Raw genomic sequence first — 23,066 nt, 5'->3', positions numbered from 1 at the left:
TGCTCTGAGAATGAGATGGTTGTGGTTCAAAAAAACTGATTCCAGCAGGCCGTGGGCTCAATTGCCTGATCAAACTGAACCTTTGGTTGCTGCGATGTATCATGCTTCAATCCAAGTTCAATTGGGAAATGGGCGATCAACTTTATTTTGGTCAGATCGTTGGTTGCAGGGAAAGTGCATCCAGGAGCTTGCCCCTTGCTTGTTCAATGCGGTTGGGTGCCGAAAAGTAAAAACCAGAACGGTGGCGCAGGGTCTACCCAATGACAGTTGGGTCCGAGATATCAAGGGTGCATTAACTGTCCAGGTTATTTTGGATTTCTTCTTGGTTTGGGATGCAACACGTAACTTAGTGCTTCAAAATGAAGTCCAGGACATGTTTCTTTGGAAATGGACGAATGACCACCGTTTCTCCACTGCCTCAGCCTACAGAGCCTTCTTCATCGGTCAGACTGAAATACCTGGCGCCAAGATTTTGAAAAAAGCACGTGCCCCGGGCAAGTGCAAATTCTTCATTTGGTTGGCCCTCCATGACCGGTGTTGGACTGCTGAAAGAAGAAAGCGGCACAATCTCCAGGACAACGACTCTTGTATCCTCTGTGCTCAGGAATCGGAGTCCATTGCTCACCTGTTAGTGGATTGTTCTTTCACCAGAGAAGTATGGTACCATATCCTGCTTCGGCTGCGCTGGCATGCTCTCACGCCGGATAGACAGTGCTTTGACTTGGCTGATTGGTGGACCTCCATTCGCAAGAGACTTCAGAAAACTGATCGTCGTTGCTTTGACTCCTTGGTCATTCTCACTTCGTGGTTCATTTGGAATGAACGTAACCGGAGGACCTTTGACAATGGGGTCAAAACGGTTGTTGAGCTGATTTCGGCAGTGCAAGAAGAAGCACTGAACTGAGTGCTTGCGGTTTCAAGCAACTTGAGGTTTTCACAGCTGCTATTGGTAGTGTCACTGGTCGCCAAATCGTTCCTTTTGTAATTTAGTTTTTGTTTCCAGCGGGGTGTGACGAGCATTGGAACTCTCCTCCAATATGCTCGGTTTGTATTGAACTTTTTTCTTCTCCCTCTTAATGAAATACGTGCTCAGTCACGATCGCAAAAAAGATTATATTGCTGCAAAACACGTGCTATGACATGATCTTTAAAAAAAATACACAGAGGTCCACCAATTTGTAAGAGTGTATCATTTAGGTTTAAGAACTCCAAAAGTGCATTTTAAATCCATCAACTTGTAATTTATATTACTTAGGTCCATAAACTTTAAAAATATAGGTTCATAAACTTTGAAAGTGCATTTTTATCCATAAACTTATAATTTGTGTCACTTAGGTCCATAATAAACTCTGAAAGTATTTTTTTTAATCCATAAGTTTCATCTATGAGCAGTTATGTGACCACAGAGGCGCCCACAAAGGTCATCCCGATACTGTTGTCCATGAAAAATTTTCAACCTCTTACTAAAAACCACTATGAATTGACCCAAGTCTAACGTCATCACGAGAATTTTTCCCACAATACCTGGCGCCACCATCGGCCACCCACACCACGGAGACATGATATTCTCTACCACGACACACATGTTGTTGAGTCCCTCTGTGACCTCCTCCATCTTTTCCAAACCATCGGTGTTTAGCCGCCAAGCCCACACCCCGAGGTGGTAAGATTTAGGCAAAGTATCGTCGAGATCAGGAACTCGAAGGTATATGGAAGACAAAGCTTTAGACAGGTTTGGATCACTGAGAGCGTAATACTCTACATCCCGTGGGGGTTGGTTTGTATTGCCTTAGACGATGTATATTTTGAGAGGATTCCTGCTTGCCCCATATATAGTCTGGGGGACAAGGTTCATGGAAATCCTAGTCTACAAGCTTAAGAGTCCTACTCGAGTAGATAGTTTCCTTCAGTTCCAACTAGTTCTACTCTCGATCAACTAGTTACAGTAGCATAAGATATGGTCAATGCATTATTCCTTGTTCTAGAATATTCTATACTTATGAGCAGTTCCGCTGCCCCAGGTCTGACATCTCCACCAGTATATTACAGAGTCATATTTAGATCTAAACTCTAGAACTCATCAATGGCAATCCGTAAGCATGTGCAGCATGTCGATGAGTTCAAGTTGGTCTTTCATCCCTCCTCTCTCCTCCCCGTGTGCTCTTGATTCAAAATTGGAATTCAAATTTTACTCTTCTAGCCAAACTATTGTTACTTGTTAGCGTCGTCCACGCAAAACCATGTTCTAACAACCCATATATATATATTGATGCGAAACATTTTATTACTCGAAATGCTTGTGCAGCATGTTGGTAAGAGGCTCCATTTAGAACATACAGGTAGGCGTTCTTCGGCTGTTTTTAGGGCCGTATAGTCTTTTGAAGTTTGGTTGAGGTGTGCGTGTGCCTCTTTAGACCTGCGTTGTAAACTTTAAACAATTTTTTTTTCTTAATGCAATGATACGCAGCTCTCCTGCGTATTCTCGAAAAAAAAGAACATACAGGTAGGCGTCTGCTATTCTTCCTATCGCAATCGAGGCAGTGAATACAGTCGTTGTTGGCTCACTAAAGGCACAGGGTTCGCGGCGCCCTCGTGTTCAGATGAGCGCCATCAGAGGATTCATCGAACACGCGCGTTATTAGTAGCTACAGCCGCATGCAATTAATCGCAGTCCCCATCATCTCAGTTACTAGTAGAATTCGGTGACAGAAACCTGGCTCACTAAAGGCACAGGGTTCGCGGCGCCCTCGTGTTCAGATGAGCGCCATCAGAGGATTCATGGAACACGCGCGTTATTAGTAGCTACGGCCGCATGCAATTAATCGCAGTCCCCATCATCTCAGTTACTAGTAGAATTCGGTGACAGAAACATATGGTGCTGCCATTTCATTATTGGACGACAAGTGGGCAGCATGGATTTTGTGAAACTAGATTCCCTAAAGCTTGTTTTTAGCCTAAGAACCCTCAAATCTGAGGTTTAAGAAAAACAAGTTTTCATACAACTTAATTTTTGCGTTTTGTGTGAAACGGGAAGTGTTTTTAGCCTTAAACTTTTTTCAGATTCTCACTAAGTTCATCAACTTCTAAAATAGGCATCTGGGTTGTTAAACTTTTTACATGAGGAAGTGTTTTTAGCCTTAAACTTTTTTCAGATTCTCACTAAGTTCATCAACTTCTAAAATAGGCATCTGGGTTGTTAAACTTTTTACATGATTCACTCCAAATTTACTTTACGTCTAATTTTGGACCTGAATAAATCCCAACCTGTTTGCTTCTAGTACAGTTGAGCCTCTGACTTCATTAAAGGGGTGATGTGGGCAGCTCAAGCTGCCAAAATGGAGTTTATATGGTAGGTTGGGGATGGTAAAATGATCAAATTTTTGGAGGATAATTGGCTGGGTACCTCCAGCTTGGCTATCCAATATTGGGAGCTTTATCAGATTGTTAATGAAAAGATGGCATAATTTTTAACCTTTGGGATGGGGAAAAATCTAAAGTGCGCCTTTAGGAGGATGTAGGTTAGAGGTTGAAAAATGACTGGGCAGAGGTTGATAAATGAGTGGTTGTAAGTTAGATAGTTAGCTTCAACCATCACTTTTACTGCTCGGGAGGACTCTCTGATTGAAGCGTCCCCTCATAAGAGAAGACTTAAATGTGATACAATATCAGTCCCAGAAGGCTGATAACACGTTTATTACATTAGATGGTACATCACCGTACAACTTTACACGGTAATGGGCAGTGAAGCGCCACTATCGCGAGGATAACAAATAAAACCCACACAACAATATTAACTACGAAGAGGTCATCAGAGTCTTGCGCCATACGGAGTTTCCTGCGGGTGACCCTATCCACAGGCAAGGTTAGGTGCAAGACGGAACCCATACTCAACGTCTTCGAGAACGAAGTCTGGATCTTCCTCTGTAAAAATTAAGAATGGGGTGAGTACAAACATACTCAGCAAGTCCAACCACACCCACGGAGGGGGTATAAACAAAATATAATGCACAGGGTAAATCAAGAATAAGACTAGGGTTTAATTTGCGGAAAGCAAGTTTTTATGCAGGGGATTCATTTGCAAGAAAAGGATTTTTAAAGCAACTTTCTCACACCGAGTAACACGTAGGGTTGATCCACACAGGATCCAAGTTTTAAATTGCTACCGGACTCCTCATCCGCCGTAGCACACGGCACAGCTGCCGGATACTTTTCCAAAACAACTCACACCAGCCCAACCATTTCCAGAAAAAACACTAGTTGTGTGACCAAACCGTAACTCGCCCAGTACCGTGGGCATGTCTATTCGAATAGATTCTATACTCTGCAGAGGTGTGCAACTTTACTCACAAGCGGGGTACCATAGCACGATCACCTTAGTGTCGGTGTTGATCCCAACAAAACCATTACCCACCTTAGCTAGACCTGACTAGCCAACACGGAATCCACCAAGGGGCCATTGACCTATCACCGAGGTTTAACCGGGGCATAAGTCGTACATAGCTTATCCCTTCTACTTGGTCACCCGTTGCTCTCAGCTCTCCTGATGGCTATCAGACTAACTAGTGGGATTTATGATAAGCCGTTGCCCATACAACGGTCGAGTGGTTTGCATGATAGTGGAGTTAGGCAAGATGACACACCAACTCGGTCCTTAATTGTGACAAGATGGATATCTCCCTTCCTTGCTCAACCACACAGGTACAAGCACACCATTTGGCAATTCACACAGAAATGCCATCCATCCCGTATAAACTCATCTTTCGAAAATTCCACATTTTTCCTTCCCACACACACTCACACATTTTCTTTTTATAAAACAAGTGGTACCGAGTTCAAGGTCCTAAGCGTTCTAGCAGTGATTAACGTCCAAACAAATCACATTCAAACATTAATCTAGGTGGTCAAGGAATGATTATAACAAATCAAGGGGTGGCTATCCAACCATGTTTTCAGTAGACAAAACATATGCAGTTTTATAAAACAGGCCAATAGGTTGTGTTTATAAAAAAAAAACTGGGACAAAACATGCATCAAAGGGCGGGATTGAACTTGCCGTTCTCAAAGCCTTCCGGGAAGTCCTGATCGAGGTACTGTCCTTCGGGTTTGGGATCCCGAAACTGGTCCTCGTTCACTTGCTCGCAGTACTGCTCGTCGACGGGTTCTCCCTCGTTCACACCGTGATCTACGATGCATACAAGCAAGCACACAATCAAGAACAAGAAATAAAGGTTTTATCGCTGAGCTCGAATCGGAAATAATTAAGATATGGAGGTAGAGTAATATTTTTGGGCGGATTTCTAATGGCATGGCCAAAATTATATTAGAAATGGCGTGGTAAAGTTTCAAGTCGATCAGAGGATTTTTGGCGCATGAAATGACGAGTTAAAGAGGGGTTCAGGGGTTGAATAAGGATTTAGGGGCCTATTTGCAAATATTTTTGGTGAGGCAAGGGCTTGATTGGTATTTTAGAAAATATCCGGGCTATTCTGAAAAATGTCAGGGGTTTATTTAGAATTAAGTTTATATGGTGAAAGGGTTTGTTTTGGAATATAATAAAAGGGAGGGTTTATTTTGCAAAAAGGCTAAAGAGTGGGAGGGCTCTTAAACAAATAGAAGAGAGGGGAGGGGGTTTTGGGCAAAATTGCCACTCATCTTCTTCCTCCCGTTGCCAGGAAAAGAGGAGGGGCAGGGGCGCCGGCGACCCTAGGGGCTGGCGGCACCCGGGAAGGAGGGGGAAAGGAGGAGGGGCGCCCGGGGAATCGATTCCCCTCCTCAATTTCCGAGGAGGGGGCCCGCAGGGAGGGCGCGACGGCCATGGCCGTGACGGCCAGGCGGCGGCCATGGCGGTGTCACAGCGAGGTGCGGCGGCGGCCGGGGCTAGGGGAAAGAGCACGAGGGGGGTCGAGGTGCTCCTATCCCCGCTCTCACCTCGGGCAGAGAGGCAGTGAGGAGGCGGCACGACTATGGCAGGCGGCGGTCGGCTTTGGCGTGCGTGGCGGCGGCGCTGTGGCGAAGGGGAGAGGGCGTGCGGTGGCCGGGCGGCTTGTAAAGCTTGAGAGCGACCCGGAGGGCCTACTTATAGGCGAAGTAAGGCGGTGGGGAGGTCGGAGCGCGTTGGTGTCGGCCGGCGAGCTTCGCGGGGCGCCATTAATGGCGTTCGGCCACTTGCGAGCGTTGGCGGCGCGATTCGCGGCGGCGACGCGACGGCTCGGGCAGAGGGCACATGGAGGGGCCGGCTGCGGAGCTTGGCGTCGAGCTGTGCCGGCTCGAGCGGCGAGACGGGGCGCTGTGCGAGCAGTGCGGCTCGGCGGGCGGCGCGGCGAGCACAGGCGATGGGACAGCTCGGGCAGGCGCGAGCGGCGTGGTGCTTGACGACGGGCGGCGCGGCGCGTGGTTCACGTGGGGGCGAGGCGCGCGCGGCGTGGACAGGGAGCCGAGGGCCGGCCGTGCGTGGGCAGGGAGCAGAGGAGAAGGAAGGAGAGAGGAGAAGGAGAGAGAAAAGAAAAGAAGAAAAGAAAAGAAAAAGGAAAAGAAAAAGGAAAAGAGAGGAAAAAGAGAGGGGCGTGGCGGATTTCTCGGCGGCGACCGCGGGGCCGGTCGGGCACGCGCGGCGGTCGGGCGACACGCAGCGCGTCGCACGGAACGAGAAAAAGAAAAAGATGGGACGACGATTGAAATCGGGTGTCAAGACGGCGAAAATTTCTGGGAAAGGATTAGGGGTTTATGGATGATCGAGCTCAACGATGAAAAGTTTTGAAACTTATTTTTAGTGCGTGTTTTATTTTGGTAGATTTTTTGGGGTGTGACACTGATCTGGATGTTCTCTTCCATGGGGGCTTCACAATCCCTCTACAGATTATTAATTTTAGGGGTGTGTTGCCTGTCCATGTGTCGGCTGTTTGGAACCTCAAGATACCACCTAGAGTGCAATTCTTCCTAGCTTCTCTCCGAAAACAGGAATCTGACTAGAGATGTCCTAGAAAATAGAGGCAAACATCTAGATGACAACACCTGCTTGTTCGGCTCTGCAAGAGAAACTACTCCAAATCTATTTTTTTGATTGTGTGGGGTGGTGATGTCTGAGATTAGATCTTGAGAGAGGAAACAGTTTGAATCCATAGGAAGCAAATGTCTGAGCTCATGTAACATCGAAAAGTAGGCCACCAAATTGCTGAAAAAAATGAACTAATATAACTTACACATCATACAAAAAATATACTGTTTTGCATTGACGCCAGAGGCATCAGAGCAGGGTTCTTAACTATTGGCCCCTCCTATACATACCTACTGAAAATTGAAGGATTACAGCAGTTAGTAATTTTGTGTTGAAAGTAGTTACTGGTAATCTCGCTGTACGTAGGAGCTGCACAGCCTCAAAAATTCAGGCAATATGATCACTTGGAAATGGGGCAAAAAGTTTCATAGGGGTTCCCCATCTTCTTCACCCAGCTGTGATCATGTCAGTAGGGGTTGTAGAGCATATGCACGAGCAATCTGTTCCATTGGTGCCTCTTTCAACCAGGCGTTTGTTGCGGTTAATCAACAATTTTACCAATGGTGCTTTTAGGGATACTTGGCGCCATATCTCATTCACTGGTCCATTTGGATCTTCATACTCAAAGAAACGTTTTACCTGAAACAGGCATTCACATTGAAGAAAATAAGCTAATTATAATTAGATTATGTTGGAAGAAGTTTTATATCCATGGCATGCCTCTAAAACTAAACCATGGGCAATCAATACATAAAACAAAATTGAACTAAGACATTTGCTGCCTCCTGCTACAAATCTCAACCGCCACTGCGATAAATATAAGATCTCAATATACGCTAGAATTTTAAGTTGGACCAATCAGTTGCCCTGTCAACCCATCCTAGATATTCCGCTTAATCAACTGCATGTACTACATAGTGAACTGCAAATTCAGTGGAATGTGCCAGCTTGCATCTTCATAAAAGGATTAAAGGTTAAATTTCCGAAACATGCCAATGATATATTATAGGACATTAGCACGAATGATCTTGTCATCATGTACAATACATGTTAAGATGGATCAAATTTTGTTACCAATCCCATCTGCTGACAAACAAATGCCTTTGCAGACATACAAAGTGCATAATGACTCATGTATGATAGTTGGAAAATAAATAATGTTGCCAAAGTGACAGAGTTTGTCAAACAAATTTAAACCATTATAAATCCATGCTCTTACTACTTTATATTCTAAGGAAAGAAAGAATGAAGTGGTGGGGCCATCATCTCTGGCAAAATGCACCAAGCAGATTACTCCAATAGTCACAAGTATGAGAGCCGTTCACAACAATTTTAAACAGTTTGATATGGTAATAGCACAACTTCATAAGAATTTCTAGTTGAGATAACTACATCATATCCAGATAGGTTGATGAGGGTAGTTATACTTCGGTTTCTTCATTTTTCTTTTCCAACCCTCTGAAAGAAACTGATCTAAGGTCACCATGCCATAACATCATTCAGGCAACACATATGTTTCCACCATGCTATGAATATATATAATGTACAGATTGTTTTTCCAAGTTAGAACACAATTCACTGCAATACTGTGGCCAGGAAACATCTATGTAACTACTGCAGCAACCATTTGTCTCAGGAATAAGGCATCCTAAGGGGGGAAATATTTATAAGTAGCATAGCATGCACCATGACATCCTATAGATGTATACAGTCATATGATATAGGTGACATAGTACTGACCTTGTTTATTTCTCTCTGGTACTCCAGAATCCTCTCTGAACTTACTCTTCGAAGCATTGAAGTTAAGTATCCAGGTTGTACTGCCTTGCTTGTCCCGACAAAAATTGATATGCTACTGTAGTCTATAACATCTTCGAATGGTAGTTCAATGTAATCACTCACTATAACAGGAACACATAAACTGACAAGAGCATCAAACAATCTGCAGGCTGAGGGAGTGTCTCCAGCAGGATGGAGACAAAATTTTGATGAGTGCATTCCTCGTGTAGCTGCACGGCGACTCTCTCTTGATTGAGCTCCATGTTTTATGGTTACATCTTCCTCATTCTCAAGAATTTGGAAAAGTGCATCACGGACCTTACCACCCTACATAATTCAGAACAATAACAGCCATGTAAGCATATCCCGTTGCATAAACAAAGTACAAATTAGAAGCAGCAGTGACTACAACTCCATTTGCTGAGGCACGATGATCATAAGCATGGACTGACAACACTAAGACCAACAAGAAAAATAAAGATGAACCACTACATAAGACAAACCCTCAAGAGTCATAGTTTGGTTAAAAGAAATAAATTTAAGAGCTAGAGGAACGCATTATATGCATGCTTAGACACTCTAGGTTGTTAGCTGGGACACAGTCAACATGCCACATGGGCGAATACATCAATTAGGAAGGTTTGAATCTCAAGTGAACCACTTAAAGTTTAGGGATATGAAATCACAAAATAAGTTCAGGGCCCTAAGTGAGCCTGAACGAGTTTATGAGCTGTCTGTGCACTTTACTCTGTGAACTAATTTCAAGGCAAGCACAGTTGGATCCTAACTTTGTTCGAATCCAACTATCCAAGCTTCACTATGACAATTCAAACATTGGAACATCATCAATACAAAACCATTTAGTTGACATCATGTTTGAGTACTCTGGAAATTAGCAAAACACAAGTCAGATTTAGTGTTTGTGTTACCTAAGTTCCTATCTATACTCTCTACATGATATACAAGGCTCCGAATATTATCAAGCTATCATTTTTCTTTCAGGATTCAGGAGTTAACCTCCTTGCGGTATCGGTTGCCCATGAAGAACAGCAAAGAGGGCCGACCATCTATCCCGACGTCACCCTTGAAAGAGTTGATTCGGTGTGAGTAGGGCAGGATGACATCCTTGACGAGGGATGCCTGGTCGGTGCGCAACCGGCCAAAATCAGAGACCAGGAGTATGGCATTGCTAATCCAGTCGATCACCCTGTACAGCGCGTTGGGATCCTGGCAGATGAAAACGTGATCCCTCCCCCAGTGCCGCCTCCAGTACGGCTGCCTCTCCAGCCACTCCAGCAGCTCATCCTGCATGGCCTCGTCGCTGTACGCTGCCGCCACCCCAGAGGCGTTGGCTGCCGCCGGGGGGCGGATGGGGTTGACTACGAGGCTGAGGGAGGAGAAGAAGGGCACATAGAAGAGGTCAGCGTCGCGCGGATCGTCCACGCGTGCCACCGGGCGGTCGCGCGGCCGGCGGCGGAGCAGGTCCTTGAAGAGCCACCACTCCGCCAAGTGCTGGTGCCCCGGGTACCGCAGCTGCTCGTCGGGGAGCACAGCGGCGGCGTCCGCCGACCCCGAGGGCGCGCGCGCGGCCGTGTAGCTGCGCACGACGCCGTAGGTGAACTTGGGCGGCAGGTCGTACATGTAGATCTTGACGGGGGCGGGCGGAGCAGCGGGGGACGCCGGAGACGAGGAGGCGGAAGCGTAGCCGGAGGCGAGGGAGCGGGAGAGGCGGGAAGCGGAGGGGGACGACGGGGAGAGGAGGAGGAAGAGGAGCGCGAGCGCGAGCGCCAGGAGGAGTAGGAGGACCGGGGAGGGGCGGCGCGACGGCATGGCGCGCGCGGCGAGCGCGAGGAGGGATCTGGGGAGCAGAAGGTTCAGGCGGGGAGGCGGCGACGGAGGCGGCGGCGGCACAATGATCGGGGACGGGCGCGGCTTGCGGGGCGGCCTGCCGCGCTCCCACATGGGGCCGGCCGCGCGGTGGGATTGGGCGGGGATGGGTTGGCGGAGTGCGGCGGCCGGCGGAGGATGGGAGGAGTGAGGCTGAGGCGGAGGCGACGGCGATTGCGATGCGAGACGTCGTGGCCACAGGGTTACTGACTGTGGGTCCCACCAGTCAGCGTCGGTAACTTGTGCTCCTACTGCTGATCTTATTTCAGAACCCCCCCCCCCCCCAAGTTATTCTAGGATTTAAAATTTATCCAAAAGATAAGTCAACTTACAAAATGCATTTGCATGTAAGAACTAATTAGTAGCAAATATAGGTAATAAATAGGAGTAAATATGATTTGTATTACCTTCTTGTTAATTTATCCTAAAATTTCTAAGATGACTTATTTTCTAAAGAGAGTACTTTTTAACTCCTGGGTGAAATTTTTTTACACGCCAGAGAAGAATCTCATTGTCGACGCTCACATCGTTTTGCCCTGAAAAAACTAAACACAAATTCAAATTTATGTGGACAGGTTTTACCAAAAAATCAATTAACTTATGAGTGCCATAAAGTTGCACCGTCTCATACACATATATAATCCGTCATCTATCTTAGACTGCCTCTTTTTTTTTAGATCAGACTGCCTCTTGTTGAGAGGGTCGATATATGCTGCCTCCAATTACGTGCCACGCCGCAATTATATGTCACAAAAAAATTGATGAAGGTACAAAACTTTTGCGGTAGTTATCTTTTTAAATAAAAAAGAAAATGAGGTAGTAACATCTATATTTGTTCCAATGAGTTTAACTCGATATTAGTCCTACATTAATGGGACAACACATACACAGCCTAGCTAGTACGAAAACAGAAACACCACGTTCCAAACAGAACTTGCACTGCGACTTTGCTGAAAGCTTTTTTTTTTGGCGCCTCCATGCAACTATTCTGTATCTCATCCTTGACGGGGCACGTAACTTTAGGAAAGGCAATATGTAACCGTATTAGCACTAGCGATTGAGTCAATAATAAAGCCACGGAAAGACGCGCAATTGCAGCATCAAACCAGATAAACTAACCGGGTTCAGATTGTGTTTGTCTGCGTTTTTGGCGTCTTAGAGGGAGAGAAGAACATGCACTTAGCGTCGATCGCTTTATTTCCTCCTCAACGTCCAAGTCGCGCGGTCGCCAGCTAGCAACTAGCATCATCTTCTCCTCCGATATGGCTGCCTCCCCAAGCAATCTACGATTCTACGTGGTGGACTACTCCATATCACCATGTGCGTCGGACATCAGACCATCGTGCTCCCTCGCTCCCTGACTTGACGCGACCTCGGGCGGTAAAATTAATCTCCTCGCCTTTTCACCGCGCTGGTAATTAATTAATTCTGTTTCACGGCGCGGCAGTGATCTAAACGCACTCTCGAGTCTGAGGGGATTGAGGGGGATTTTGACGTTTAATCTCTTCCGATCTTCTCCGATCCCCTCCAAACCGAGCAAGCTCTAATTTAAACAGGTACGAGGTGCGAGGAGTTGAACGCCTCAAACCCCCTCTTCGACGAGCAGCGATCGGCAGGGAGGGTCCAAGCGCCGGCGTCAGCGGAGCTCGATCGATATGGCGTCGTCTTTGAAGGGGTCTCCGACGGGGGGCCCGGCCCTGCTCTCTCTCCCTCCCGCGCCCGAGACCCGATCCACGTAGGAGTATTATATTTGTATACTACTGGGTAAAATGCCCAGCGCACGCTGCTGGGCCGGTCCACGTGCGCGCCCGCGGGCGACAAATCAAACCCGCGGAATTCAGACACGATTCCACCACCCCCAGGGCGGGCTGGGGGAGGTTGCAGGGCTTTCCTTGGGCCAGGAGGAATGGCCTCTGATTCGCCGCGCCGGCGCTGGTTGATCTCGCGAAGGCCGCCGCCTGCTCCGCCGGTTGGCCCATCAGCCGCGTCGATCCAGAGCACGAATCCCGATGTGTGTTCGGGGGAGGTGGTGGCGGTTGGCGCTCGTTGCTTGCGTCGCGGGCTGCGTTGAATGTGACCACGCTGGAGGACAGCACGAGCGCGCGCCCCCCGCCCCGGCGGAGGGAGGGAACGGAGGAGTTTTTCTCTCCTGTCAAACGGGTCCCCGTCCGACCGGCTACATTTGAATTCTTGCATTGATTCTTCGCGCCAGCGAGTGCGTTAGCAGGCGCTCCCGGGCATCTATAAAACCAGCCGCAGCATGCCTCCGCAGCACCATCAGCATTGGTAGTTCCACAGCTAATTTAACTAGCGCCCATAGACGGTGTCAATCGCTAGCTACTAGCTTTGATCGATTCATCGCGAGGCGCCCATTCATCCGTTCGATCGATCCATCGAGCAGATAATTAACTTCTACCGCGCGCCAGATCGATCGATCGAGCAGCACCACCGTGCGCGCGCATTCCGGAAACCGCGGAGGAAGAAGCTCAGGAGACCCACAGCAGGAGGTCCATCTCGATCGTCAGCTCGCATTAGTAGTCCGCGTCGATCAATGGCGGCGTCGTGCGGGCTACAGCAGCAGAGGTCCGCGGCGAGCGGGCCGTCCGCCATCGCGTCGCGGCTGCGCGCGTCGGCGTCGGCGGCGGCGGGGAACGCGCCGGCGGCCGCGCGGTGGGCGGCGCGCGCCGACGACGACGAGGCGGCGCCGGCGCCGAGGACGTACGACGTGTTCATCAACCACCGAGGGGTCGACACCAAGCACAACGTGGCGCGCCTGCTCTACGACCGCCTCGAGCACCTCAGCGGCGGCCGGGTCCGCTCCTTCCTCGACAACATGTCCATGCGCCCCGGGGACAGGCTCGGGGAGAGCATCGACGAGGGCATCAGGCAGTGCAAGGTCGCCGTCGCCATCTTCTCCAGGCGCTACTTCGACTCCGAGTTCTGCCTCGACGAGCTCGTCTCCATCGTCGAGGCGCGCAAGCTCCTCATCCCCATCTTCTACGGCATCAAGCCCTCCGAGCTCGTCCTGCCGCCGGCCGTGGAGGAGTCCAAACACCACACCCCCAAGGACATCGAGCGCTTCCGCCTCGCACTCCAAGAGGCTAAGTACACCGTCGGCCTCACCTACGACCCCAAGACAGGGTACGCGCGACTCACTCGCCATTGAAATTCTTCTGCTCGTCAGCTTCGTCGTCCTGACGACCTCTGCGCGCATTATTATATATGCGTGAGCTAGCACATGCGATGATGCGACTTGCTTCTTGGAATTGATCAGCTAACTGCGTGTTTGTGCAATGGCAGGGACTTGGCCGAGCTGGTGTATACGGCAGCGGACGCAGTGATGGACAGAATCAAAGAAATGGATCGCCGGGCGCCGCAACGGCAGATGATCGTGTCCAGGCTGTAACCTTGATCGGAACAGCATATACTACATCAATTACTACCAGCTGCGAGCTAGCTGGCCTGCGTCATCATCGATCAGTTAACGACCGTAACATGATGCATCCATGGTTAATAATCAATACAGTTACCCATTAACATGGAGGGGATTATTGGTTCATTTTTTTCTTTTTTTTCAATGTAATTGATTTGATTTTTTTCTAATTTAGTCATTCTTTTCATAAAATTGGGGATACAATTGTAGAAATGTATGCCCATATATATATACACGGTCCTTCTGAGGAAGATGTGGCTTTGCAAAAAATGACAGCCACATGTGTACATGTAGAAAATAAATAAATTGACTTGTATGTAACAAGAGATTTTTTAGATACAGCCACTGCAGTGCGAGTATCATCATCTAACTCATTGTATGGTGCTGTTGGATTCAAAGATCGTTGTCTCGCTCTCTGACCCATGCATTTTCCTCCCTTTGGCCAGCTGGGGTATATACACACATGTACCTGTCAATGCTTCATGTCTCGTCTTCTTCATTTCCTTTCTCACACAGTTTTTACAATGATCTATCTTAGCAGCATGTATCGTTTGAAAGTGTGGTGCATGTTATTAGGTTTCACATGTTAGCTCTTCAAGTGACAAGGGTATACCAGCTACATTCCAGAGAAAACTCATCTTAGCAGTGCTGTCTCGAAAGAATGACATATGCATGTCATGGGGTATCCAGTCTCAGCTCGAGTGCCATACGATGTGTACTTTGAACCAGTGTTAGCCTAAACAGTAAACGCTAAATAATCAGTCACCTACCATTTAGTTCTTTATTTGGACTAAACATGCCACTTAAATGAGTTAAACAACTGATTAAACGTACACGGGTAGCCACTGTATAGCTTTATACAATGTGTAAATGGACTATACGGCCGTGTAGGCGAACACAACTTTGAACCATATCATTGCGGCACCACCGACAACTCAGGTTTACACAGTACTCCAAGAATTTATGATACATTATATTGCATTGTCTTACTAGAACAAAATACTCCAGAACAATGTTATTTCATTATTGTCACACTGAAATTTTGTGGAGAAAATAATGCGTGAACTAATTTTTCCTTTTGCATTATCCTATTATTACCACTGTATCGTATTTGTGGACCCCACCATTTGTGCGTGCCGTAGGAATGTAGGATAACTGCATTGTAAGCAAGTTCAGCCTTTTTTTATTAGTCAAGCCACGAGCATATGTGATGTTTGTCAAATTTAACCATAAATTAAAGTTCATTATTTGATGTATAGTCTAGTTGGACCATAGACTTAATTAGAGTCGGACTTCCAGTTTGAATGATATGGATCTAATCAACCCTTCAACGAATGGCAAATTTCTATTTGTTGCTTTGTTTTGTCAATTTCTTCCAATCCTCTTGAGATTCAAATTTTTGTTTGGAAATTTTGACTGTAAAGGCCAACATTTTTACTAGTAGTAGTTAGCTAGGAGCCTCTTTGTTCCTCCATGGTAAATTTGGTTTAGTAAACAAAAACCTTATTTTTACAGTTTTTTTTACATGAATGTTATAAGTCCATGAGCTAGCTCTTTGTTCAGTTAAAGACTCAGTCCATCATACAGGAATTCAACATATGGTTTCACACAGGGCCAAAACGAATTTCAAATGACTGGTCACGTACGTTTATTTATACTGTAAAGTACCCATAGTTTAAAAACTATACCTGCATAAATATGTTGATGGATATTCAACTGTGTTTTATATAGAACCTTTATTTCCATGTTCAAAAGGAACAAACGATAAATGGATAAATCTTCCACACCTTTCTCGATCTAGACTTGAATGAATTAAGACCCTAACTTTGAAACATTATGGAATTCTAGCCTAATGTCGGTTGTGAGATTTGCATATATAGTTGTTCCTTACCTACATATATAATTTAATTTGCTGTCCCCCTTTAGGTGTTTTATCATTGTTATTTTGCAACCAAAGACTGTTGAATTCTTTGCCCTTGAATTGGAATAGTCCAAAAAAGCTCTATCCTTGTATAGATTTCTAAGTACTGGGGGCTCGTGCTGATCAACCTTGCTAGGTTGGTTAACTGGAATATATAACGCATGACAAGGGTCCTGTTGACAGAACTTTTTAAACTTGATGTTGCATTAGAAAGAATACATTAATTAAAAGTGATTATACGTTCGCGGATCAAAGAGAAAGTTTCAAAAGACATCGAGTCCACTAAGACAAATAATACACAGCTATAGTAACTCTCCGAAACATGAGGCATGTGAACTGAAAAAAGGAAAACTAGAATGCAAAGACCCTATTAATGCGAGTGGTTAAATGTCGAATAATGTCAAGCGCACGCATGATACGACGTACGAGTGGAGATCAGAACCCAGATCACCTCGCGCTCAGAACCAGTCTCCAACCGCGACTATGACACTTGACTCTCATCTCTCAACGAGCAGGTGGTTACACATTGGACGACCGTTTCTTGATTGTTACACGTACGGACATCCAGATCGATCCAGGCAATCCGGCAAAACTTTCAGGCACCAACACTGCTGCCTCCCCGTTCAACCTCGAGTGCAGACAGGTTGTCCGGCTGTCCCCTTAAAACACAGTACGGATCGGACACGGTCATGTTGCCATCCCGGCTCCCGGCGGCAAGCCCCATCGCCCAATCCCCCTTGTTCGTGCTGGCGACGCCGTGCGTCTCCCTGCGCCCCCGGGCCGCAGCCGCCAAGGAGTCAAACCGCCAGGGCACGCGCCTCCACCGCAACCAGGCTTTCGTCTGATGATGCCGCTGCGTGCGTCTCCCTCGGCGCTGTCACCGCGCACGAGCTCGATCGACAACTCGTTCCGGGACACGGCCAGTGCACACGAGGCGGGCAGTCACGCAGCTGACGGCTTCTGTGTGCCCGCCGTGACGCAACGGGGTGACGACCGGAACGCGACGCCCTCGCGCCTGACAGATGCATGCAGCTGACAGATAGATGCATGGGTGCTGCACTGAATTATGGGCGGGCGTCTTCTCTTCTTCTTCTTCGTTTTTCCTTGGGTCATTGTTCAAACCCAAGATCTGTCGATGCATCTTGCGCGCTGTTCCTTCGTTCAAGTTTTCGCGAATGATCGAACGGGTCGTAATAGCTGAGCTCCCTTGGAACTTGTAAGGCAGCTTCATGCCTCCCGCATGAGTGACCGGCACTGCCTGTCTCGAATTCTCGAAAGAAATTAAGCATTATTCCTAGAAATCAAACGCACGCGTTAGAAAAGAATGCACGCACCGGCCTTTGATAATGCCCTACTAGCTATCTGTTGTCCAAAGGTAGACGAATTCTTTCATTAGTGACTGGACTATAGTACAGTATATTATTAGGAAGAAGGTTAGTCGATCTTAACCGGCAAGGTAATGCTCACCCTACCTAATTAATCTCTACTAGTACGGCAAGCCTCCTCAGCAGAGTTGCTTGCTACTCAAGCTAGACGTGTGTGTGTGAACGCACGCAGTTATATATCGGACCATCCAAAACCCCAAAAAAGAAGGAAAATGAAAGACCTGCAAACATGAGGAAAGGAGGAGAACCCGCAAAAGAGACAAGAGCGTCCGTTTCCGCGATCGCGTTGGCTGACAAGGACATGCTCAGATAAGACAACGATCCTGCTGGCCCCGATCGACAAAGCCGATCGTTTAATTTTCTGCACCAACGACTTGCGTGTCTCCCTGTTCTTACTGTACATGATCGAAGAATCAGGCGACGACGTGAGGTGGCATCACAAAGGGGAACCGGATCAAACCAATCATTTTATCAATTATTATCGTACGTAGCCACTGGGCAGTACTTGCTCGGATGTTGCGTGCAGTTCCTGGGTCCGGCGGTACCTGACGAGCCTGAATTTTCGCCGCGGCTTCAGCTAGTAACCTCCCTGTCTCTGTTGTTTCTATTTTCCCAAGCTGCTTCAGAAACTGCAGGACTCGACGGCGTTGTAGTCTGACCGGCCTGACCCTGAAAATTCAGCGTTCCAGTGCAGATCGTACCATCGATCCTGCTAGCTGCTACAGGCCTCCATGTGTTATGTGTCTGGGAGAGACAAGACAAGTCGCCCCTGTTCTCTTGATGGGTCTGACCAAACGCGGTTACTCCTGTTTGACCTGCATGATCGAGCAGCGCAACGCAGCAGCCACATCATTAAGATGAGTGTTGATCGACCAGGATCACGAATCACTAACACAACTACACAAGTCAGGCCGGGATTGATCAATCAGCAGTCGATGGATCGAACGAACGTCCGGTCAGAAGAAGATGACGAGACCCCGGAACCGGAATTGACAAGATCAAGGTCAACCAAACGGATAGCAGCGTTAACTTTAGCAGTCCCCATCAAAACGGAATTCCAAACCCCCCGCGATGCCCGTCAGCTCACTCGTTATTCGTTAAGCTGTGTACGGGCGACGAGACTACTTGGAAGCTACTCAAACGTCTGCAGGATGATTTTTCGCGGTGAATCTATCTTCTCACATCAGCTGAAGATTCTGACCGACGGTTATTGCAGTTGCTTTGGAACTGAAATTAGATCTTGATGATTGGTGAGGTCTATGATCTTTGGCGAGCCTACTACTGTAGATGCAGTTAGGGGTTCACATGCAACTCGCAATTTGTTTTTAATTTAATTAGTTTTTGAATAATAAGCTGCCTGCTTTACGTTGACAGTGACTTCCATGCATCTAGAGCTGGCTGGTCCGATCCAGCATGCAGACACACGCAGCATGGACCCGGAATGCATTGAACTACGGTGGCATGACCGGCCGGCTAATAAAATAGTGCGTTCCGCGGCTTAGTGTCTTCCAAGGATGGACCGGAACGCTGACAGGCGATTCAATTGGACTGCCAGGAAATGCAAGTACGACGTTACGGACCCGTTCCAGAGACTATATATACTCCTAGGAGATACATGCCAAAGAATGTGCGTGATTGCATACTGCTACATTTGGCTTGGCACCGACAAGCCGACCGCAGTTCAGTTCTGCACTTCTCTGCTGTCGTTTGTGTGGTCGAACGAACGTTGATGATGAATTCACCTAGTGGAGCAGCTTCACGACTCATTTCTGGGATCAAAAGTCCCGGTAGTATGAGAAACATGTCACGACACGGCCGGGTGGAGTGCGCCGACGAGGAGATGTCCGGCGGCGGTGCGAGGGCGGCGGCGTACGAGTACGACGTCTTCATCAACCATCGCGGCGTGGACACCAAGCACAACGTGGCGCGCCTGCTGTACGACCGGCTGCTGCAGCTCAGCGGCGGCCGCGACCGCTCCTTCCTGGACAACAAGTCCATGCGCCCGGGCGACAGGCTGGGGGCGAGCATCGACGAGGGCATCAGGCAGTGCAAGGTCGCCGTGGCCATCTTCTCCAGGCGCTACTTCGACTCGGATTACTGCCTCCACGAGCTCGCCTCCATCGTCGAGGCGCGCAAGGTCATCGTCCCCATCTTCTACGGCATCAAGCCCTCGGAGCTCACCCTGCCGCAGGACGTCGTCGACTGCGACGCCTACACCCCCCGCGACATCGAGCGCTTCAGGCTCGCGCTCCGCGAGGCCAAGTACACCGTCGGGCTCGCCTGCGACCCCGCCACAGGGTACGTGCTGCTCCCTCGATCACGCCCAGACCTAGCCTAGCTCTCACACGTGTCTCCATCTTCTGCGTGCATTATGCATGCAATGCAATGGTGCAGCAATCTTGGAACTAATAATTAACTGTATCTGCAATGGCGATGTTTCTCTCGACCTGCAGTGACTTGGCCGAGCTGGTGAACAAGGCAGCGGACGCGGTCATGAAAAGGATTCAAGAAGCGGAGAGGGTGCCACGAAGTCAGATGATCGCCTCCAGGCTGTAATTTTGAACAGACGATTGAACGCCGCGACTACTGTCAGACCAGAGAACAGTTAACGACGACGACCAGATCACGCATTCTATATGCATGGTTAAATAATACGTTAACATGGAGGGGGAGAGATTGGTTCATTTTTTGCTTTTTCTAAGGGATTCCATTCTCTTTTTTTTGCGTTTCATAACTGGACATTTTTTTCAGTAAATTTGGGGCGTGGTAGAAATATTTCAATTTAGAATAAGCTAACGACTGACTATACACAGTCCACGTGAAGATGCCGTTTTTGCAAATAATGACAGGCACATGTACATGTAAAAAATAAATAGATTTATATGTAAACATATGGTTTTTGCAAACTGCCACTGCATTGTGAGTCTATCATACTCGCATTGCATGGCGATGTTGGATTAACCGTCTTTGTCTTGCCCATTTTCATGTCTGTGGCCTAGCCTCTGGGATATGGCCCCCTTTGGCTTCATGTCTCATCATTAGTACCTTTTCTTCGGTGTAATATTTATGGATCGTTTGAAAAGAGTGGCGTTGCATTTTACATTTTAGCGGCTTCGCTGCTGCAATACTTTAGCAGCTAAATTGCTTGCATTTGAAAAAAAAGGTAATGTTTAGTTCGCTATCAGCTAGTCACTACCATCTGAATGGTGTTTTATTATTTGTTTGTTTAAATCAAATTCAGAGGGGAAGTTTTTTTTGGGGGGGGGGGCACGCACTACTTTGCAACTATGGAGGGCATATGTTTTCAATATTTATGTTTACACCTCGCGTTCAATTGAATTTATCAGTTTAATCTAGGTGCATGCATGGATTAATGAAATGTGTTCCCTGCCAATGCATCACACGCACATACTCCCTTTAATTTGCATGTCAAATGCAACTTTGCATATCCTGCAGGGGAGAACAGCATTGCGGAGTTCAACTTTTTGGAGATCCAGTGGCTTAGTGTAATTTGGGACTGATACTGAGTGAAATGTCCTTTTCTTTTTTAAAAAAGGCATGACATATGTCCATATGATGTTTTGCGGTTCAAATGGACTTATACTGTGAGCCTATGACACTAAGAAATTGACACTTGATTTTTTTTGTTAAATAATTGGTGCTATTATTACTAAGTATTTCTAGGTGTAAGACATTTATCTCATATTGAATCTTCAAGGTTAAAATTGTCCAAGGTATTCAGAAGTTTAAATCTTATTATTAAATTGATCTATTTTTGTAATAACAAAACACAGAAGTTATTGATTTGGCATATATTCCTTCTACTTGTACACAATTTCTTGAATCAGATACTATTATTTGTTAGAAAGTAAGATCACTGATCCCAAAGCATTTGACTGTTATTTGAATGTAATATGTATTTCTGAGATTTCCCAATAAAGCACAACACGTATTAAATATATCCAATGTCCCATATTTCAGGAAATAATTGATCAATCTTGTAACACTCTATTTGATTCTGTAAATGAATGGCAGATCTCTCCATATTGGTGAGTAAAAGAGTACCAGACAAAAAATATGGCATGCATTTTCTTATTTGAATGTAGTACGGCCTTGAGGTTACTAGGTATTTTATGAGAATTTATTCCTCTTGAGGTTCAAATTTTGGTTAATAGGAGACAAATATTTTTTGTTCCTAGCAATTCCATGGTAATTATTTTTCAGATTTGTTTGACAATATATGACTGATATTTTTTGGTATATTGGGTTAAATCATAAACCAGAACCAACATTTTTTACTCATACATTTTATAAGTCATCTATATTTTAGAAAAAAAACTTTTACCATGAGATTTCAGTGAAGAACTAGTGGTTTTATCATTTCAGAAAACATGGTTTCACACAAGCTAGGCCAAAATATTGGTTTGCATTTGAAATTACCTAAAATTTAAAATAGCTACAATCGCATAATTTGTATACTCGAAGTGGGTTTTATATATAAGACCTTCCAAACTTCAAACAAAGAACCAATGTTAAATGCTCTATATCGATCGTCCACACAGTTCCACACTTTCTCCAGACAACATGAAGAAATTGATCAAGACCCAAATAACTTTGAATATATTGGAATTGTGTCCTTGAACTTGAAGTTGCTTCTTACCCACGTAGTTGTGGTCATCGTCCTTTGGGTTATTCTTTTCCTTTTTTTTTCCTTTTGCAAGCAAAGACTGTTGAATTCTTGCCCATGAATTGGAATAGTCCAAAAGCCCGATCCTTATCTCTCTTTTGGTGAGTAGTGGATTATACCGACTGCTGATATGATGAACCATGCACGATATGATTAAGTAGCTAGAAAAAAAATGCATGACGTGGGCCTTATTTGTTGTAAGAAAAATGCATGATATAAAGTAACTGATGCAAGCAAGTGAATGAAAAAGAGAAAAGAGAGAAAAAGGTGAGGAACTAAATGTCAACTTTCAAAGCGCGCATGCATATGCATAATTAATACGATCATACGAGTGAGGAGCAAAACATATGCTCAAGCCATGCCCTTGCGACGAGCGGGTCTCTGATCCGACCACGACTAGGACACACTCCGTCAACACCAGCCGGTGGTTGCGTCATCATCTGAGGACCGGTTCCTGCTACACGGGCGGGCACCGCGCCAACCGTGTTTTTCCGTTCAATCCCGAGTACGGGTTGCTGCGGACCCGGAGCACCAGTACGGGCTCCCGCGGCGAGCCGGCGGCGGCGCGCAGGAGATGCGATGCGGCGATCCAGATTCCCCATCCGCCAATCATCCTTGTCCTTTTCAGCCGTCGCCGCCGCCGCCCGGCAGATCGCCGCTGGGAAATAAACCTCGCTTAATTTTTATTAATCGCCGGCCGCGTCCGCCCGCAGCATGGTCGTCGTCGCCGTCAGCCGCGTGCGGTCGCGGTCAAAGCGTGCGCCCGGCAGCCACAAAGGATCGATGCGCCTCCACCACAAGATCACCAGGGTTCGCTCTCCATCGATGCCGGTGTCGCCGCGATGTTGTCTTTCTCCGATCCAACGCGTCGTTACAGCGACAGGCAGGGTCGTCAAACCGTCGATCTGGCGGCTGCAGGCTGCAGACCCCGATCCAAGAGATGCACAATCCGAAACAAGTTGTTGCGCCGGCGCTGGTGA

At 46.9% G+C, this 23,066-nt stretch overlaps 1 protein-coding gene and 1 pseudogene across 1 annotated transcript; one reads left to right on the top strand and one right to left on the bottom strand.

Annotated features, from left to right (window-relative positions):
• Positions 1-7,143: 7,143 nt before the first annotated feature.
• On the bottom strand, positions 7,144-10,852 carry LOC120691905 (probable arabinosyltransferase ARAD1). The gene is made up of 3 exons (XM_039975111.1): positions 9,791-10,852; positions 8,735-9,100; positions 7,144-7,633 (listed from the first exon to the last, which is right to left on the bottom strand). The coding sequence occupies exons 1-3, from the start codon at positions 10,733-10,735 to the stop codon at positions 7,442-7,444; spliced, it is 1,503 nt and encodes a 500-aa protein (XP_039831045.1). The 5' UTR covers positions 10,736-10,852; the 3' UTR covers positions 7,144-7,441.
• A 2,600-nt stretch (positions 10,853-13,452) lies between these two features.
• LOC120695546 lies at positions 13,453-19,955 on the top strand (annotated as a pseudogene).
• The last annotated feature ends 3,111 nt before the right edge of the window (positions 19,956-23,066 follow it).

This window comes from Panicum virgatum, chromosome 2K (assembly GCF_016808335.1).
Source record: "Panicum virgatum strain AP13 chromosome 2K, P.virgatum_v5, whole genome shotgun sequence".
Taxonomy (NCBI): Eukaryota; Viridiplantae; Streptophyta; class Magnoliopsida; order Poales; family Poaceae; genus Panicum; species Panicum virgatum.
This window is presented reverse-complemented; position numbering and strand designations above follow the sequence as displayed.